Consider the following 18,572-nt stretch of genomic DNA (forward strand, 5'->3'; position numbering starts at 1 on the left):
CATTCCTTGACTGATTATTATGTGGTGAGTGTTTTCTTTTCCATTAGTCTCAGCTATGAAATGTGGGTTTTTTTCTAAAGTTCTGGCACTCAGACCAAAAAGCTTAGACATGTTAAACTTGACTTGCTAAAGACACATTAAAGTTTAGAATATACAAGTTAAGGACTTTGCTGAACGAGAATCTGTTGGAATAATTTCTAAATCCATCAGCTGTTGAGATGTTATTAATTAGATTAGTTGTAAAACTGAGTGATTATAAGGAAGGTGAAACGAGACCTATGTCTTGTGATCTTCATGTGTCGGATGAGTCTGTAGCAGAGAGAAATGATGAGTTGCCAGAATATTCTTTCTGCCTTTTTTCCCCTGGAGTATGATACATAATGATATCCAAATACAATTTGCCCACTAACTTGCAGGTTCAGCTGTTTTGTTTTAGCACTTTGCTGAGGAGAGGAAGGAGTAGCTCCTCAGGTATGGGGAAGAGACACAGAGCATCTCACTTCTGCACCGTATTAGTGCAGAAGGCTGTGTACATTGTCCTGTGCTAGCAGTGATGATGAGGAAAGGTAATGGCACAGTCAGGCAGGGCTAGGCTTAAAGACTTGAGACTCTCCAGAGCACATAATGAGTTAGTTTAGTAAAAGATATTTATCCAGATTTTTTTTTTTTTAATAGCTGGCCTAGCTCACTGTCACTGAAACGATTTAGGGCTTAGAAGCATCTCAGTTGTCAGACTTAAGGTGTAGTAACTTCTGTAGCTGGAAGGTTATAGTTGGAGATGAAAGCAGTTCTGGTAGTATTTGCCTACAGAGTCATTCTAATGACTGTTCTTGACTGACAGTGCTTAATACAGTGATTTGAATATGAAAAATATTGCTTAAATTAAGATGTCATGAGCTCATCTGTATGCTGTATGACTTTCTGCAAATGAGATGTCAATTGACATTCTACAAATGTCATTATTTTATTCCTACTAGATAGTGTAAAATTACTGTTTTGACAAGGATAACTAGTTCTTTGAAAATCAGTGCATGAGCAGGCTATGGTTTGAGAGCTGTTTTGATCTTTGCATGGTAACATGAGTAATAATTTAAATGTGCCAGAGAATATCATGGTTTAACATTTTTAGCTTTTAAAAACGACAGTTATGGTCCTTCACCTGTGTATTTCTTAAGTGCATAGTACACCTTTCTAGAGTGCATGACAAGTGTCTAAAAAACAAGGTAAAACAAGCAGGGAAGCATGACAAATTCTCAAATGCATTTTCTTTGTACTTTTCTTGTGTAGGATTTTATTTACTCTTTGCTGTTAATGGTTATGAGCTCCGTTTCCTGATTTGGCTGATACTTACCTTGTTTCTTCTTTAGACACTGAACTAAGATGACCTAAATCTAGTTAATGAATGGATGAAAAAATAACTCAAAATCAAATGTTAGCATGCAGAAACTTGTACGTATTTTGTTTGCTAAACAGTCAAAAATTTGTAATGAAGTAATGATTTGGCATTTCTTGGAATGACAATATTTTGGAAGTGTTCCCATCACTAATCCAGATCTGTACGTTAATATTGTTAATTTTATTTAACCTTTGCTGTTTCTTTATTTTTCATTCCTTGTCTATAGCAGAGAATTAGCATTTCTATTGTTTGTCTACAATGTCAAGTGTGTGAGGGCAAATGGATTTTTTTTTTTTTAATCATTTGTGTTTGAATTTTTGATGCTTAGCTGCTGCTTTGCGATTTCTCTGTTTTCTGTGTTTTTAAAACCATATTGTCAATGATACCCAACTCAGCCCCTGCCATGGATTGTCCCAGCTGAGGCTCTCAGGTTAGCTTCCAGCTGTCTGCTTGGGCTGCAGTCTTTCTGTAAGTCACTGCTAATTGACCATTAGTTGCATTTGGAGAAGTAATTGCTCTATTACCATGTCTGGGCTGCTCCCATGTGAGATCTGTATATCCCTCTTCTGCTGTCTAAACATCCTGAAGCAGGTGCTTTACCTCTTCTGATGGAGAACTTACGCCTGGACGTAACAGCCTAATTTTTATCTGCTTTTTGTGGCTTACATTGTTGCGAAGTCCATCTAGCATTTGCAAAAAGGGCTATCATGTAGGAGGACAGACGATAGCAAGTGGTCACCAAACTGGCATGTTTGCTTTTCTGACTGCTGCATCTGTTTTGGTAATTGCCATCATTAAGTATAAAAGGCACATCGTTTTTTTTCTTCATGTGTAGGCCCATAAATTCTCACTGACTGTGTACAATGAGGTATATTCAAGAAAAAAATGGCCACACCCTATAAGCTTGGAAGCAAAGCTTGGATGTTTTTAAGTGCTGGATATGTGTTTAGTTCTAGTGCTTTTTGGAGAGTTCTTGCTTAGGCAAAACAGAAAGTCTTCCTATTTCCAGTTACTGTTCATCAACAAGGGAATGTTTCTGGTCTAAATTTAGATGACCTCTGTTTAAAACAGAAGAACACAGAAATGGATCCAAGTCCCTGACAGTCAGTATTTGCATGCAGAGAAATTAGACCAGGAGCATAACCAGGCAATTAAATGTTCATGGAACTTTTTCTGGATTTCATAGTAATAAAAGGCTGGAACAGAGAATCCTTTGTATGCATGTGAGCTGTGGGCTATAAATTAAGCAAGATGTTTTGTTCACTGAATGTTCCCTTTGTACTTAATAATTTTGTATTAGTTGAATGTGTTTAAAAACTTTTGAGCTTCAGCTTTAGCACAGATACCTAGCAGAAGAGTAGTTCTTCTTGCTTTGGAAAATCTGCTTTAAATGCATAGGTGTTTTATGTCCTGTTCTAAGAAAGACAAAGAATTACTAGTCCAGAGAAACTTCTAGACCTTGTAGAGAATCTCAAATGATTCATATTTTTCATATTTTTAGATACAGTTCAAATTGGTTTTGATTACAGTTACCTTTACATTAATTGGAATATATGTTTACACATGAGTACATCATCAACATTTTGTGTAGCTTTGTAAGTGGTGTTACAGTCACCAGCTTAGCACTGTAAGTGTAGTAGGATTTGTAAAGATTTCTGCTTGCAGACTAGAAGGAGAGAGAGATAAGACATGTGGGTAGATAAACTTTCTGAAAAAACAGCTTGGTCTGTCACAATATATGAGTTTTCAGCATGTGTGGAAGTGGCTGCAAATGCTTCAGCTAATAGACTGGAATTTTTTGAAACAGTGTTATCCTTGTGAAAAAAATAAAACAAAGGTAAGTACAATTTAAATGAGTTTTGAAAACTTTGTAATAGTAGACTTTGAATGGGAGACCAATATTTGGTATAGATCTACTTTCTCTGAAGGCAGTTTGTAGATGCTGTACCTGAATACACTGCCTGTTGTTGTGTCCCCATGCATTTTAGGGCTAAATTGTAGGACCAGTTGAGGTAAGCGACATCTATAATGCTGATTAAATTATGCAATGGTGTAATTGACTAGTAAGGATACTTCAAGGCCTTTGCTTTCATCAGTAAAGAAGGGAGTAAATGATAGCTGCTGCCTGCTGAAGAGGGTAAGAAAAGAAGCTTTTAAATAGCTTATAGCCAGTGAACAATAGCATTCACTGAGTTCCAACCTTGCTTTCAGAATTTAGGCATATGCTTCAGCGTATTTTAAGATTTTGCTATTAAGGGGAGTCTATAACTTGTATTTTATTACAGTCATGATACAATTCCAAATACAGTTTTAAATCTGTGTAGCACTTCAAAATAAAGTCACGAGCTGTGTTTTAAAAAATGTTTTACTGTTTTGTTTTTTTTTGGCATTCTGTAATAAAGTATTGTACTAATTTGTTGTGATCATAAACCAGTACCTGTTCTAAAGATTGTTAACTTTTCAAAGACTGAATGCAGTTCAGAAGTAATGAAAATTTAGTATTGTTTCTTTCATAATTAGTTAGGAAGCACTCAAATTCAGTTTTTTAGAATTATCAGCTCTGGTTTTGGCTAGAATTCAAGTTGCTAAGACAAGGAGTGCATTCATTTGTGTATAGGCAGATAAATTTCTTTGACAGCAGTGTGCTGTTTCACAGGTCCCATTATTTGTTACGTGAGAATTATTCATGTCAGTGTAGCACTGAAAATTCATCATTTGGGAAGGAAAAGTGGCAGTACTTTAAGAGGGGCTGAAATGAGTGTGCTTCATTGGTGGTGACACAGAAGCCCAAATGTAGATTGCTGTATACAGTAAACTTCTAATTTTCAGCACTGCTACAACATTAGAAGATAGTACTGTAGTATGCTCATGATCCATGTATATAGAATCTTTATCACCTGATGCAAAACCCCAGCTTATTTGAGTAATAGCTTCAAGATATGCAAGTGCTGCATTAGCACACAGCAGTATTAAAAGCAACAGGAAGACAACACTTCTTTCAGCCATAGTTCTACTTACATGGTGAATTGTTGAGGTTGGTCAGACTGTGTGTTACTCTTCAGTGCTTGTTTAATTTTGTGTCGTCCACCCCCCCTTTATTTTTATCACAAAATTTGGAAACCCCCCCAAAAAAAGAAACAACAGTCCAAAGATTGTGTTAAGAAAGCTAGGGCTCACCTAGAATGAAGACTTATGTGGGATGTCATGGGCAGTAAGAAAATGTTCTACAGCTTCATTAGTAATAAAAGGATAGACAAAGCTAAGTGAGTGGGGCACATGACTTACTGACAGCAGGTAAGGTTAAGATAATCAGTTCTTTACCTTGGTCTTCACAGTGGTATTGCTCAGGTTGGTGTGCATAGAGAAAGAACAGTTACCAGCAGCAGATGAGGACTGGAGTCAGGGTTGCTTTAGAGATTTCTCTTCATACAAGTACATGGGACTGCATGAGCTGCTTTTCCAAGAGTGCTGAATCCTTTAGAGGCTGTTCTCTGCGATTTTTAAAGGTCATGGAGGTAGCTTACAGGAGGCACTGCATGACTGGAGCAATGCTGCAGCCATCTTCATGAAAAGGTAAAAACTAATGGGGAAAGAACTTCTTCTTACTTGTAGTGTGTAATGTCATTATAGAGTAACGAGAATGAGGCAGGATACTGAGGTTCAATCTTTAGTAATATTCATAACATTTTATGAATGTAAAAGCAGAATTGACAGATCCAAACGGAACGTAAAAACGTGCGTATTTTATTTACTTCCAATTGAGCAACTGCATTAATTTTTGTGTTCACTCTTGTTAAGGTCTTGGATCCAGAACAAAATCACAGTTTCACCGATCACTACTTAAATGTAGCTTTTGATCTATCCCAAGTCCTTTTTATAGCTACAGCCAACACTACAGCTACTATCCCACCTGCTCTGCTGGACAGAATGGAAATTATTCAAGTCCCAGGTAATGCTGCGGTGTTTCATTAAAGCAGCTATTGCAAATCCTTAAACAATGTTGGAGTGTTTTTCCTGAAATGAAAAGCAGTTCCTTAAGGTAAACCTGCCAGAAATCAGACTACGTGGCTGGAATTGTTCAAGGAGTCAGTTGGGATTCCTCCATTTAGTCCTGTGTCATCAGAATGAAATTTAGCATTGCACTAAAGAAAATTCAGTTCTGAGGGTATGGAGATATATCGATACATCCTGTTACAATATTTTCAGTAACTAATGTGTTTGTATTCTGACTGGTTGTTGGCTGATGTATCTCTTTTAGATTCTAGTGAAGAAAGGGATCTTTCAAACACTAAAATTCTATTCTTGTTGCATGAAATGATGAATAAATTATAGTGGGGGGGTGGGTGTTAAAGTCAGGTACAATTATAAATGGTAAGAAATGTTACTGTAGTGTACAAGCAGAAAGATTAGTAAGCATAAGCTTTTTCTTTTGAAGGATACACACAGGAAGAAAAAATAGAAATTGCACATAGACACCTGATTCCTAAACAACTTGAACAACATGGCCTGACTCCACAGCAAATACAGATTCCACAAGTAACCACTCTGGACATAATTACCAGGTAAATCTGTTATTCATTGCTTTAAGTTTATGTTGTCCTTAACACTTTCAGTTGTACTCTTGATAGTTTATGAACTTGCTCGCTTCTGAGCTCTGCTGTCTAAACCAAATCATCCTTTGTTCTCCAGAAGTCTCATTGCTCTGACTGTCGGAGCGTGGCTTGCAATCAGTTGTGTCAACACAACTGGCAAGGCACTATGAACAAACAGAAACACGTGAAGCTAATTTTATTTCTGTCATTTCCCTAGGAAAAAAAAATGGAAATTACCGTGTGACTTGATGGCCCCAGTTGTATAAAAAATTGAATAAAGTTAAAAACATAAAATGCGTGGGGGTTGATAGCTTGTATTCATTAGAAATACTGTTTTACTGGATGTGAAGGTAAAGGTATTGATCAGAATATCTTTTGAGTTGAAACTAGATAATTTTCAATGGAAAAAGTGTGTTTTCATTCAATGAGTTTAAGTATTTTATGACCAGAAATAGCATTCTGGCATTTAGTGTTACTGTCTGGTGTTTCTTTTTAATTTGCAGACTAAAAGAAAATATTCTTTTACAGTCAGTTCCTCAACTTTAAGTGAACTATATTTTGAATTTAAACGTAGTTCTTCTTTAAATTTTCATGTATCTGAGAAGAGCTCAGTGGTATTGAAGCATTGTTCAGCATTTCACTAAGATTTGACACTGGGTGTTAGTCATGTCATCTTCCCATTCAGTAGTGTGCCTTCCTTTACAATTTTAACAGCAGACCACAATTATTTTGATAAAAGCACGTGGCATTTGTCTCCAATTTATTAGAGTAGCCCAAAGTCTCACTACCTTTTACATCTCATTTTATGTGAATGTATTTTTAAAAATAAAGTGTGTTTACATCAAAAGAAATCTTACAAAGAATCTCCACCAGTAAAACAATTGTCTCTGTGCTAGGTACACTAGAGAGGCAGGAGTCCGCTCTCTGGATCGGAAGCTGGGAGCTATTTGCAGAGCAGTGGCAGTGAAAGTGGCGGAAGGACAGCACAAAGAAACAAAGCCAGATCGTGCTGAAGTGGGTGAAGGAGAAGGTGTGTATCTTGTGCGTGTTGCATTAAAAAGGAAGCTGACTTACCAGCTTTTCCTCCTTTTTTAAACTGTTTGTGGGCTCTGTTTTAGTAAGTTTTGTAGAGTGACATTCTTACTGTGTATGTATCAAGTAGTGCTGCATTATGGCGTGGGACAGAAGTACAGCAGTTTCAACCTGGCAGGTCAGTAACTGAGAAATACAATGGATCTGGTTTGTATCTTACGCAGTTATGATTTGTGTATGTTTTTATGGCTTTCTAGGTTTTTTTTACACAAATTTATACTTTATTTTTTTTTAATAAAATGCTAAGCATAGCTTTACTTACTGTGTTTAAAAAGGTTCTTTAACTGTGGTGTGACTGCTCTACCACCTCAGAATCAGTCTAGTTATTTTGTTGTACTCTAAAATGTCTGCTTGAAGAGCTTTGACATTAGAAAGCTCTAGGGGTGGTTTTTCAGTATCTTTTTAAGAGACTGCTTATTCTGAGTTTCTTGGAGCTTTGGTAACTTCTCAACTCCAGGAAGTCTGTTCTTACTCCCATGTGTACAGACCAGTGATTTATCATTCCTTGTCATCCAACAGAGTGAATGAAAACAAAACATAAAATTCTGAAACAGCAGAAATTCTTGGGTAACTGCTTCACCAGTAAAAATACACCTCTTTCTAGCCTTGAAACAGAAGGAAGAAGTCAGGCCTATAATCCATTTTGTGTGCAGCATGCAACTGGTGACTGCTCCCTTTCTCATTCCCAGCGTAATGTTCTCTTTAATAAAAGTGACCATCCATACTGTGTTTGATTAAACATACAGTGTAGAGCATAGATGGTTGTACTTCTCTTCCAGTCAGTTGCTGGTGGAGGATTTCACTGTATTCAATAGCTGAAGTTGAAAGCTTCAGAGTGATCACTGCAGCACTAGATGCCTGCGGGAGCCCTCAGTTCAAGGTGTATGGGAAATGTGAAAGGACAGCATCTGAAACTGAAGTGGATAGTTCTTGGTCTTAATAAGATCTAGCAAGTAAAGTGTCAGGTGTTTAGTTTGTTTTTTAAAGACTGCAATGAGTCCAGCTGACATTCCCTGACAAGAAATACTACCAGACTGCCAGAGAAAACTGTATCAGAGGACACTAGGAAACAAAGATTGCAGAATGGCTGCTTATTTTTGCTCCAGAATACAAACTTAAAATACTAAACAGACTCCTGTTGATTTGCTGTTATGAAAAAATGCCACAACTAAACCAATGTGGAAAACAAGTTTTAGCATCTGTACAGCTAGAATAGTGCTAGACTGGCTTAGAGAAGGACAAATAAGGAAGCTCTGTTCCTTCCAAAATAAGTCAGTTTGTAAGTCTGAATGGTGCCCCCTGCCCTTGCAGAGAGTGAATCCCAGTGGAGGAAATATAACTGATGTTTGTACGAACAGGAGTATTAATTAAGAGTATATGAAGAATTTTACTGATAGCAAAACTTTTGTTAGTTGTCTCTGGAAATGTGTTTATTTGCAGTCTTTCAGTTTTACTTGGCTTTTTCCACCCCCAACTCATTATTTCCTTTCTGAAAATCACGTCTTTTACCTTGTTGAGTTTTCTAAGTCATCATAATGTCTGTGGAAACTGTGCTATCAGAAGATTTAATTTTGTCTACAGATCAGTGTTGACTTAATAGATTCAGCTCAGTTTTCTTTGGATGTTTGACTTAAAGTGAACTCACAGTGCATGTGTGAATCACTGTGCAGTTTAAATTGTCCCATCTACCTTAAAAGTAAGGGGTTTTAAGACATATTTACTAATGCTTTTCATTTATGTTATGTGCACCTTGTCTCCTCTGTGCGAGATTTTCTGAAGTCAAATTGAGTTTATTGATTTCTGTGATACCTGAACTTGCCTTTGAACCAGAACGCCGAGCCCATGGTCTGTGGTGGTTAGGCTTGCTGGCATGAAGCAATATCAGGTGTCCTTGCTACTCTGTTTTTTTTTGATTGCAATTTTGCTAAGTCGTATTTTAAAATATTTCTTTGAACTGAATGGTAGCTCTGTTTAAACTGTGCTTAAAATGTTGGACGTGATTGCTGAATTAAAAAAAAAAAGTATTCTGCTGTTTAAGCCTTCTGATAAAATAAGTGAAAAGCAGGTTCAGAGCGTAACTCCTGATCTTCTAAGAAGAAATGTTTTACTATTAAAGCAAAGAATGAAAAGAAAGTGTATTAGACACCTCAATCTGATGAGAGAGGTATTTACAATGTTAAGATTAGCACTGGATTGTGTAACTTTGATATTTACACTTAAAATTATACAGTGTCAAAATCAGTACTGGACTTGCAACTTATCAAAGCTAAGTGAAAACAGCAATCTTCAAAAGAGGGCAAAAAGCATTTTTAGTTGACACAATTTGGAGTAAGCCCAGGAGAAGTGGGCTGTGAACAGTTACCTTTGTACTTCTGGAATTGAAACTGTCCATAAGAAAAAGCTGTATTAATAAAAGGGAGTCCAAGGAACAGGTGGTTCTATAGTTAAACTTTGTTATTACAAGGATGTGGTGCAGTCTGCAAGATGTGTTTTTATTTTGAACAAGTAATCGGCTTATACCCTGCTGTATTTTTAGCAGAATGTGTCACTTCTTAGGGAGTGCATGAAAGTAGGACACTTCTTAAAAATACATTTGTATAGTTTTCATTCAGCCTCTTGGAAGCAACCAAGTATTTAAAACAAAACTCAGAAAGCCCCCACATACTTGCAAATTGATGCAAATAATGGGATTTGTAGCCTAAATATATTTTCTTTGGAAGAACAGATAATCAAGTTGTCATCTCTTAATAGTTTCATACAATTGTTGATTGCCTTTTTTCCCCTCTATCTATATATAAAGACCTGTAATTCATTTTGCTTTACATATTTGCCAGTTACTGATGCAGGACTGAGACTCTGCAGTTAGTGCATTCATATGTTGTGAATGGTGATCACGAGAGAGCAAGGTACAGGCTTGCCTTGTAGATTCAAACTTGCTAAAGCATAATTTGCATATGATTCTGCAAAGGTTTAAAGCCAAACCAAGGGGTTAACCTGCCTGCTCCCCCAACACAGAAGTGAGGGAAAAGTAACACATAAAAACTGATAAAGAAATAAGAGCTTAATATAATGTAACATAATTACAATTATCTTAGCTTAGCTTACTTGCAGAAAAAATAACACATGACATAACATCACAACTACTTTAACTTAGCCTACTTGCAGAAAAGCACAGTGAAATGTGGGAAAGGTTAAAAAACAACATGAGATAGAAAACAAACAAAAAAATACCTAGCATACTACCCAGTGCACACCCATCTCACTGCCATGTCTGTGGAAAGGAGCCAACACCCAAAAACCCAAAACCCAGAAACAGCAACCAGAACGGGAAGCCTCCTGTGTTACAATCTGAACTTCAAGCCCCATAAGACCTTGCTCCAGCCAGCACTTCTCATTTTGAAGCTGTCACGAGGCAGGCTGGTATGAATAGCAACAGACTAAAACTCAGCCTATGACAGATTCTTAGCATAGCAGAATAGTTAGGGTGGTGCCTATTGTTTGTTTATTCAGCTGAGTGCCTTCTGGCTTGTGGGTCAGTAATAACATTGAAAGATACTAGGTGGTAAACCCACAAAATTTCCATCATATTTATTAAAGCACATTATTAACTCAAAGTAGAGCATCTCTTTTTAAGGCTTTGTAAACATCAGGCTTTTGACACCATTTGCTAGGAGGGTCTAAAAATGGTAGATAGCTACCGTAGCGGAACTGAAGCTAAGACATAAACTGTTAAGCTGTGTTTAGCACTTCCCAAAAATGCATGACTGAAACACACTTGTGGCTTTGTATTGACTTTGACTCCTGAGCTTTATGATGAAGTTGGCAAGAGGAAGAGTGTTAGTTTGCGTCAGTCATGGAATTTTTACAGTGAACTTCATCAAAAGCAGGTGGAGCAAATTCTTCAGACCTCTCCAGGGAGTCATCTTCGTGCACAGTAACACTGATACTTTACTGAAAAACACTTGTCTACTCTTTGACTCTAGGAGAAATTCTAGGAGTCACAAAAATACATGAACTCTTTTCCTCTTTTAGTGCAGCTGACTTGTGCAATGCAGCACTAAGGCAACATGCCCCGATATAGCAGTTGAAACCTGTAACAAAAAATTCAGACTTAAAAGGGACAGTAATATTCAATAACTAAAAGTGGGTTCTATGTGTTGAAACCAAGGCTTTGAAATTGCTTAAGTATTTTAATAACCCAGTAAATACAATGCAATTTGTTCTGCTTGTGGTTGAAACAACACTTGATTTTGAGTATAAATGCAAGTTTGACTGAAGTGATCAACATGAACTGAAACATGTAGCCTTTCTCTCCCTTCAGCTTTAGCATAATGTGGTTTATTCACAAAACAGTATTATGCATGAGTGTGTGGGGTTTTGCTTGTTTTCAATATGCATGAAGGCCTTCATACAGCTGGGCTAACATCACTACTCTTGCAAAAAGTGACCTACCTTTTCTATGATCTACCCAAAAGTCCGCACTTCCAGCAGCACAGATCTCCCACAGAACTGGGAAATAAATTTATGAAATCTGATCAGCATAAATCCCACAGTGGTATGACTGCAGGCACTCAAGTTTGAGCTCAGCTGTGCTGGTGTTAGTATACTTATCAGCCTTGCAGACTGCAATATATCTTTCTAAAGTCTTTCTAAAAATTGCTTGGAATGTCTTTTCTGTTTTAGGCCCAAGAGGCCTAACTGTTACGAAAAAATTGGGTTTATACGCAGAGTGTTTTTACCATGTTAATTTATCTCAATATTCCTGCATGAAAACCTCAAATTCAAGTGCTTCAAGTACACATTGTTTTTTTAGATCAGAATTGTTGGAAGGTAATTATTTTGTGAAAAGGTAAATTCTCTGATACTCTGGGGAAGAAATGCAGATAGCATTAGACTTAGCTCTGTAAGTAAATGTTAGTAGGATTGGGGTCGCCAGAAGAAGTTCTTTCCCAAAAAGATAATATTTCAGAAGTGAAAATTCCCAAGGATGTGGTGCGTAAGATTTAAGTTGGACAATGGAAAGTCACTTTTAAGATGCAGTTTCATGTTATGCCTGGGTTTGAATGTGGAGTTGTCAACAAGGGCACTTTTTAGCTTATTTCTCCAACTTAACTCAAAATGTGAGATGATCAAGCAGTTATCCTAATCGAAACGTCTGTTTCTGGAAACTTGAATTTAACTGTCTTTTGTGTGATTTCATTTGCACTATGGGTTATGGCTACTCATCTGGAATAGGTAGAGAAGATGTATTTGTCGCCATTAACGGAAATATTTATTGCATCTTTAGAGCGTCTTCATAGTCAGCACGTCTGTAAAAATGTGGGAATTTTTTTCCCCCCCCAGAAAAAAAGGTAGTATTTGTAATTAATTATATTTTGGAGCATCGCTATATGCGTTTATAGAAAACCAGATAATGCAAGAATTTCAATATTTTCAGAAAAAATCTGGAGTTTGTTATTAACAGATCATAAAATGTGGTCTACTAATTAAATTTTGTAAACTCAGCAGCTGATTCTTCTAACAGGGCAGGTGGCCTCAAAAATTACCTACTGATTTGTTTACAAGAAGTCTGTCTCCTTCAATTGTAGATGTAGATGTAGCTGAAATAAGAGCAACCAAAATGGAAAATTGTGTTTGTTAGGCAGTAAAACCTTGGTATAGAACAAAAGTAGTGTTTGTAGTACAGAAGTAGGATTTTTGCATGAAGCAATGAGTTGTACAATTAGTGATTGTTGAATGATGACTGTTAGGTTTAAGTTCTGAATGAAATCCAAATTGGTATTATTATGGTGATAGTGATGTAGAGTATTTTCCGTGATACTGTGTGAATGCATCAGTGACAATTGTACTGCAGCAAAATTAACTGTAAAAAGGCCTTTATATATCAGGATTAATAAAAGGAGAGTTTGTCTCTTGTGAAAGGAGACGCTCCATTCTGAGAAGTACTTCTGCAGCACAGAATACCCCTTAATGTTATATTTATATAGATTCAGTGGTTTGTGTTTGTCTACAATTGTTTACATTCCTGGATCTTCATTTATTGTGCATGCATTAAAATGCAAATGAAGACAGCTTCTTCATTGGCAGTAAAAAACAATTCAAAGAAAGGAGGCAACAGTAGGTGTTTTCCAAAATATGGTGCAGAAGACTTGAAGCTCAGTATATGTTCCTCTGTAATACAGACTATTGCTTTAAATGTGTTTTAGGCTTACATTTTTGGAGTGAGAAGCAGTATCTTCATTATGTACAATGTATTTCTTAATGACAGCCTCAGGTCAGGGAAGCATTGCCATAAAGCTGCCACAGGAGCTTAGAAACATCTGGCTCATTCAAGTATTTTTCATTTCTGTGATACGTTTCACTAAAATACTGCTTAGGGCTCTTGCTCTTTTGCATCTGGATCAAATTCTCTGGGGAAATGTCTCCCTGCTTATGTTGTCCTTCTGTACACAGTCAGCTTAAACAGTGTAGGCCCTAGTACAAATGATGTGTAAGTTCCTCAACTTAGTCATGCAAACAACAGGCTGTGTAGTCTGGTTTAGAACAGTTGTGAGGCCTTGATACTTGTATGGTCCCCATTACAGTTCAGTTGTGTGTAAAAAAACAAACAAAAACAAACAAACAAACAAACAAAAAACCCAAACAAAACCAAACCAAACAAACCTTTGTACAGAAAAGAGAAATTTTAAGGACGTTCTGCTAAGGAACCAGTTGTATAGGTAAGAAATACAGCCATACTGTAAATGGAGGAAGGAAAGAGCACACTTTCAGTCCATAACTATTGCTTTAGGTATGTGGTCCCTTCCTGATGATACTTGAGTGTTGGGCTAATTGGGTTTTATAGCCTTTCCTGAAGAGTACATCACACCTGTAGGCATTTCAGAAAGTGCCTCGTTTGAAGAATCCTTTGCTGCTAGTGGTTATTGGTCAAGACACCCTAGAAACATCTCATCCAACAAGTAAGAGAGCACAAGCCCTGTGTAAGTATATTTCAAGACAAAAGCCACAGATGAACTTGTGCTGAAGTTGAGATTTTTCCACAGAGCAAGGACAGTATGTGCTGTCTTCTGAAGTAGCTGTCGGACAAACAAGGGATGTCAATTTTGAGAGTTAAGCATCCTGATTAAGTGGAAGGTGTCCCTTGGCAAGGGGTTGGACTAGATGATTTTCAGAGGTTCCTTCCAACCCAAACCTTCCTGTGATTCTTTGAGTAAAGCCATAATAGTCATAAGAGACAAAAATCAAAGTGAAAAGTGTAATGTCAGAAGATGTGCTGCAGTAGGCTGCTATAAAGGTAGACTGTGCTATGCTCTGGGGTAGTGGTGCCATCTTGACAGCCTGAAAGGAGGCAACACCCCAGGGTGAATGAGTTATGCTTCCACTGGAGCTGGTTTCTGTGTGATCTACATGTGGCATCTTCTCCTGCACCCAGTCAGCTGGTGTATGTGTGTGAGGATTGGGGTGTGGAGAAAGGAAGGTAGGAAGTTACGCTGTCCTGATTGGGTAGTGGGAACTGAGGTGTAATTGTGTGTAACACAGGCCAGCTGTAGGTAATGCAGCTGTGTGGCAAAGCAAGGTATGTACATGTGGCCAAATGCACCTACTTTGTTTCACAGAACTTATTAGTGTCAGAAGTTAGGCATTTAAAATCTCTGCAGAAACAGACCACAGAGAGCACAGTTGTATGCAAAAAGAAGAGTAGTTTTGCAGTTTCAGTATTTACACATTCAGCTCTGTGACACTACATTACATGTGATCATCTCCTACAAATACTGGGTTTGTGCTCAAATGTGGTGGAAAGTGCAAAATCCTAAAGGAACCTAATGTACTTTGCTATTTGACCTAGTTTAAAATGTATATAAGCAAGTTGTGTCTGTCAGTGCTCTAGATTAATATTATCTTTCCTGAACAGTGAGAACATGTTTGGTCTTAATAACTAAATTTGATGCAATATTATCTTTAATTTGACAAGATTTTGGTACACTTTCATGAACTTTCTGAGATTTTCTCTGAATATTTATTCCTCTGTCATTTTTTATAAATTCCTGTGTTGAGAAAGACTGCTACAAATCCTAAATCAGATTTTCTTCTCTTAGATTGCAAAGAGCATATCACAGAAGATGCAAAACCAGAATCCATCAGTGACACAGCTGACTTGGCTCTGCCACCTGAGATGCCGATTTTAATTGATTTCCATGCTTTAAAAGATATCCTGGGGCCACCCATGTATGAAACAGAGGTAACATCCCCATTGCTTTCTGCTTGGGTGCTGTTTTTGTCTGGTCTGACTACTTGTCTGTTTTATTGCAATATTAGCGTTTTAAGAAGTGTATTAGTAAGAGAACTGTGTTTCTTTGTGTTCCAGCAGGTGTTTTTTCAACCTAAAGATTGTTTTGTTTTGTTTTAATTCAGGGTACATAAATAACATAATGACATGACTTTCTATTAGCAGTGCTTAAGAATTTGGTGGAGATTTGGGTTTTTTGTTTATAACAACATCGTTTTGTTTGGGGGATGTTTGGTGGTCTTGGGAAAGAATCCTGTGTCTGAGGCAGCTGTGTTAAAGACTGTCCCACATACCTCCTCAAATCCAGTCAGCATTTTGGAATATTAAAACCACTTCAGTTTCCACCAGAAGTTCTCAGACATTCTTTAGATTTATGTGACTCTTAGCTGTTAACAATGATTTATGATCAGTCAGGCACCTCTGGCTTCCTAGTCCCATCTCAGTTCCTCAGTAGGTATATTGCAGAATTTTTAGTTTCTGCCATCTATATTTACTACATCCTATGCACATGCCATCCATGAAAATAGTTTGTTAGTTTGGGATTCTCTTTTCAGTGAACTGACCAAGTATAAGTAGCATGCATAACACTGTGACAGGAACCCAGCTATTGATGGAATGCTCAGTTTTTCTGTCTTTATCCCAGAGGAAAGATCAGTAAACCAGGAAGTTATGGAGAAAATGGAAATGAAGGGAAAACTTCCAGAAGAGACAAAAATTAAAACTTTTAAGAACTTTGCTGTGAGAATTCTTCACTCCTGGATGAGATACCCAAACAGAAATGAGGAAACAAGTTGAAAGAATACAGCACTATTGATGATGATGGTAGCAGTGGAAGCTGGGGGGAGCAGAAAGCAAGGAAGATCAGGTGATCAATAGACCTTATAAACTCATCTGTTGGATGAGTTTTTTTTCACATTGGTCATTTATGGTCTGATTTATTTATTTTTACTTTCAGAAATTAGAAGAGATTGTTCTTTAGGCAAATTACTTTATTGTAAGCAACCTACATTCTTTCTTTTCTTCCCTCAGAAGCTGCTATAGGAAATAGAATTACACAGGACAGTGCAAGGGCCATTTTAATTATGAAGGGTGTGTGGATATACTGCAGCTTGATTTGGAATGACTGTAGCTGTCAGACCGTTTGTCATATGCCTGTGGAAATTTTTTCTAGTCTGTCTTTTTCTCACTACTTGACTTTTAGAATCAATTACTGAAAACAGCACATGGGGTTTTTTTTCAGAGGAATAACATTCGATGTGAATTTTCCTTTTGAAGTATGTTACATACTTTGGAGCTAAAGCAGGATCATCTGGCTTTTCAGTGTTTGAGTTGCAGATGCACATAAAGCCATTGTAGTAAATTGAACTTAATATTCAAGCCAGTACACTGATTTTTACAAATGGTGTTTATTAGGTTCATAATGATTCTAAAAATTAAATAGGATTTTGTGAATTTGTACAGAAGTTCTGGTGACAACTGTGCTCCTAGTTCCCACCAGTTCCCAATCAAGAATAGAATTAAATAAATAAGATCTCATCACACTTCTTACAAACTATATTTATATTGTACACCAAGACACATGGTAGGATGCACCTTTCCTTAGATGTTCTACCTAGTTTTGAACTTTTTCTGGAGTTGATAATTTATTTACATGTGGAAGTGTGGCTGTGTTGGCAAATAATTTCTGCTATTTTATTTTTCTGCAGGAGTAAGTAGTGCAAGTAAGATATTTTTTGGACTTAATCCAAATATACAAACACATGGGTGCTAGTTTGGGTGGAGTTTTCTTCATTAACAGTTGCCATGAATATGAATATAAGCATTTCATGTATCTGCTGGACTGTATAAGCTGAAATTAGACTGACTGAAGCTTTTGACCTCTTTATCAAGTGTTTTTTAAGGATTTACATACCTAGCAAGAAAATTAAGTAGTTTGTAGATAGCACTAGAGATGAATCCACACAAGATCAATTCCCTGAGCAGCTCAGTATTTATTTTTGTGCCCTACTTGCTGTATTTATTAATGAATAAATATTTTTAGTACACATTTTATTATTTTTTTTCCAGCATAAATTTGAATCATAGAATTGTAGAATCATTAAGGCCAGAAAAGGCCTTTAATATCCCAACTGCCATGGCCACTAAACCATATCCTGAAGTGGCACATCTGTATGCCTTTAAGGATGGTGAGTACTCCACCTTTCTGGGCAGCCTGTTCTAATGCCTCACCACTCAGTAAAGAAGCTTTTCCTAATGTCCAGCCTAAACCACAGAGCTCAGTGCAGTCTTCCCTGCCACTAAAGATACTGAAGAGGACACTACCTGTGCTTCCAGTCCTTCAACCAATCACACCAGTGCCTTGAAGTGCTTTTTAATCACTTTTGCATCACTTCTAACCTGTATGACTAGTAATGGATAATAATCAGAGGGCCAAACCAGTCTAGGGAGTTTCCTGTTAACTTCTCTGACCCAGGCCTCAGGGAGGCAGCAGACTTCCTTTGGGATTGAACCTGTCAGCATATGGGGCCCTTTGTTCCTTTCAGAAGGGGATCACCTGCACTTACTCTCTTTCTACTACTACACAAGTAGTGCTCATCCATAACTCCTGTTGTAATGAATTCATACAAGTAACCTATTACTCCTTTGAATTTTCTTAAGTTCCCCCAAGATTTTTTCAGATGAAGAGTATAGCTCTTGTCTCAATGACAGACATGTCAGATTAGCTACTGATGTGTTTTCAGGTTTTATGGTCTGCAGTGTGCCTCTCTGCTTCTTGATGGCTCCTATCTAGCCATCAAAGCTTCACCTCTGACTTGCATTTTGTCATTTATGATTAGTTGAAATAAAAGATACATGGAGGCAGCCACCATGTCCGTACTTGGATGAGGCTGATCAAATAGACCTGAAAACCTGGTGTGACTTAATTGATCTCTTGTCCTCAGGGAATACTTTAAAATAAGTGATTCATCTTTCACCTTTCCAGTGCATTGCTCGTATGTTTTCTGTAGAGGTCTCCCAGCAGACAGGCCTGACAGAATGCTCAGTTTATACTTGTAGAATTAAGGTTATGTATTTGTGATAAATGAATTATGTGTCACCCTACAGACAGACGTTGGAATAAATCACGCAGTAAGGCTTTGGAAGAATAATCTTGACAGAAGCTTCAAGTATAAAAGATTTAAGGAAAGGTTTCAGCACAGCACGC

At 37.3% G+C, this 18,572-nt stretch overlaps 1 protein-coding gene across 2 annotated transcripts in view; it reads left to right on the forward strand.

The window, feature by feature from the left end:
* LONP2 (lon peptidase 2, peroxisomal) overlaps positions 1-18,572 on the forward strand; it is a 38,562-nt gene that overhangs the window by 11,943 nt on the left and 8,047 nt on the right. For both annotated transcript variants that reach the window (XM_054389541.1, XM_054389542.1), the window contains 4 exons: positions 5,195-5,345; positions 5,832-5,958; positions 6,885-7,018; positions 15,177-15,319. In XM_054389541.1, coding sequence (XP_054245516.1) covers positions 5,195-5,345; positions 5,832-5,958; positions 6,885-7,018; positions 15,177-15,319 — 555 coding nt within the window. The remainder of the gene's footprint in view (positions 1-5,194; positions 5,346-5,831; positions 5,959-6,884; positions 7,019-15,176; positions 15,320-18,572) is intronic.

Source organism: Indicator indicator, chromosome 19 (assembly GCF_027791375.1).
Source record: "Indicator indicator isolate 239-I01 chromosome 19, UM_Iind_1.1, whole genome shotgun sequence".
NCBI lineage: Eukaryota > Metazoa > Chordata > Aves > Piciformes > Indicatoridae > Indicator > Indicator indicator.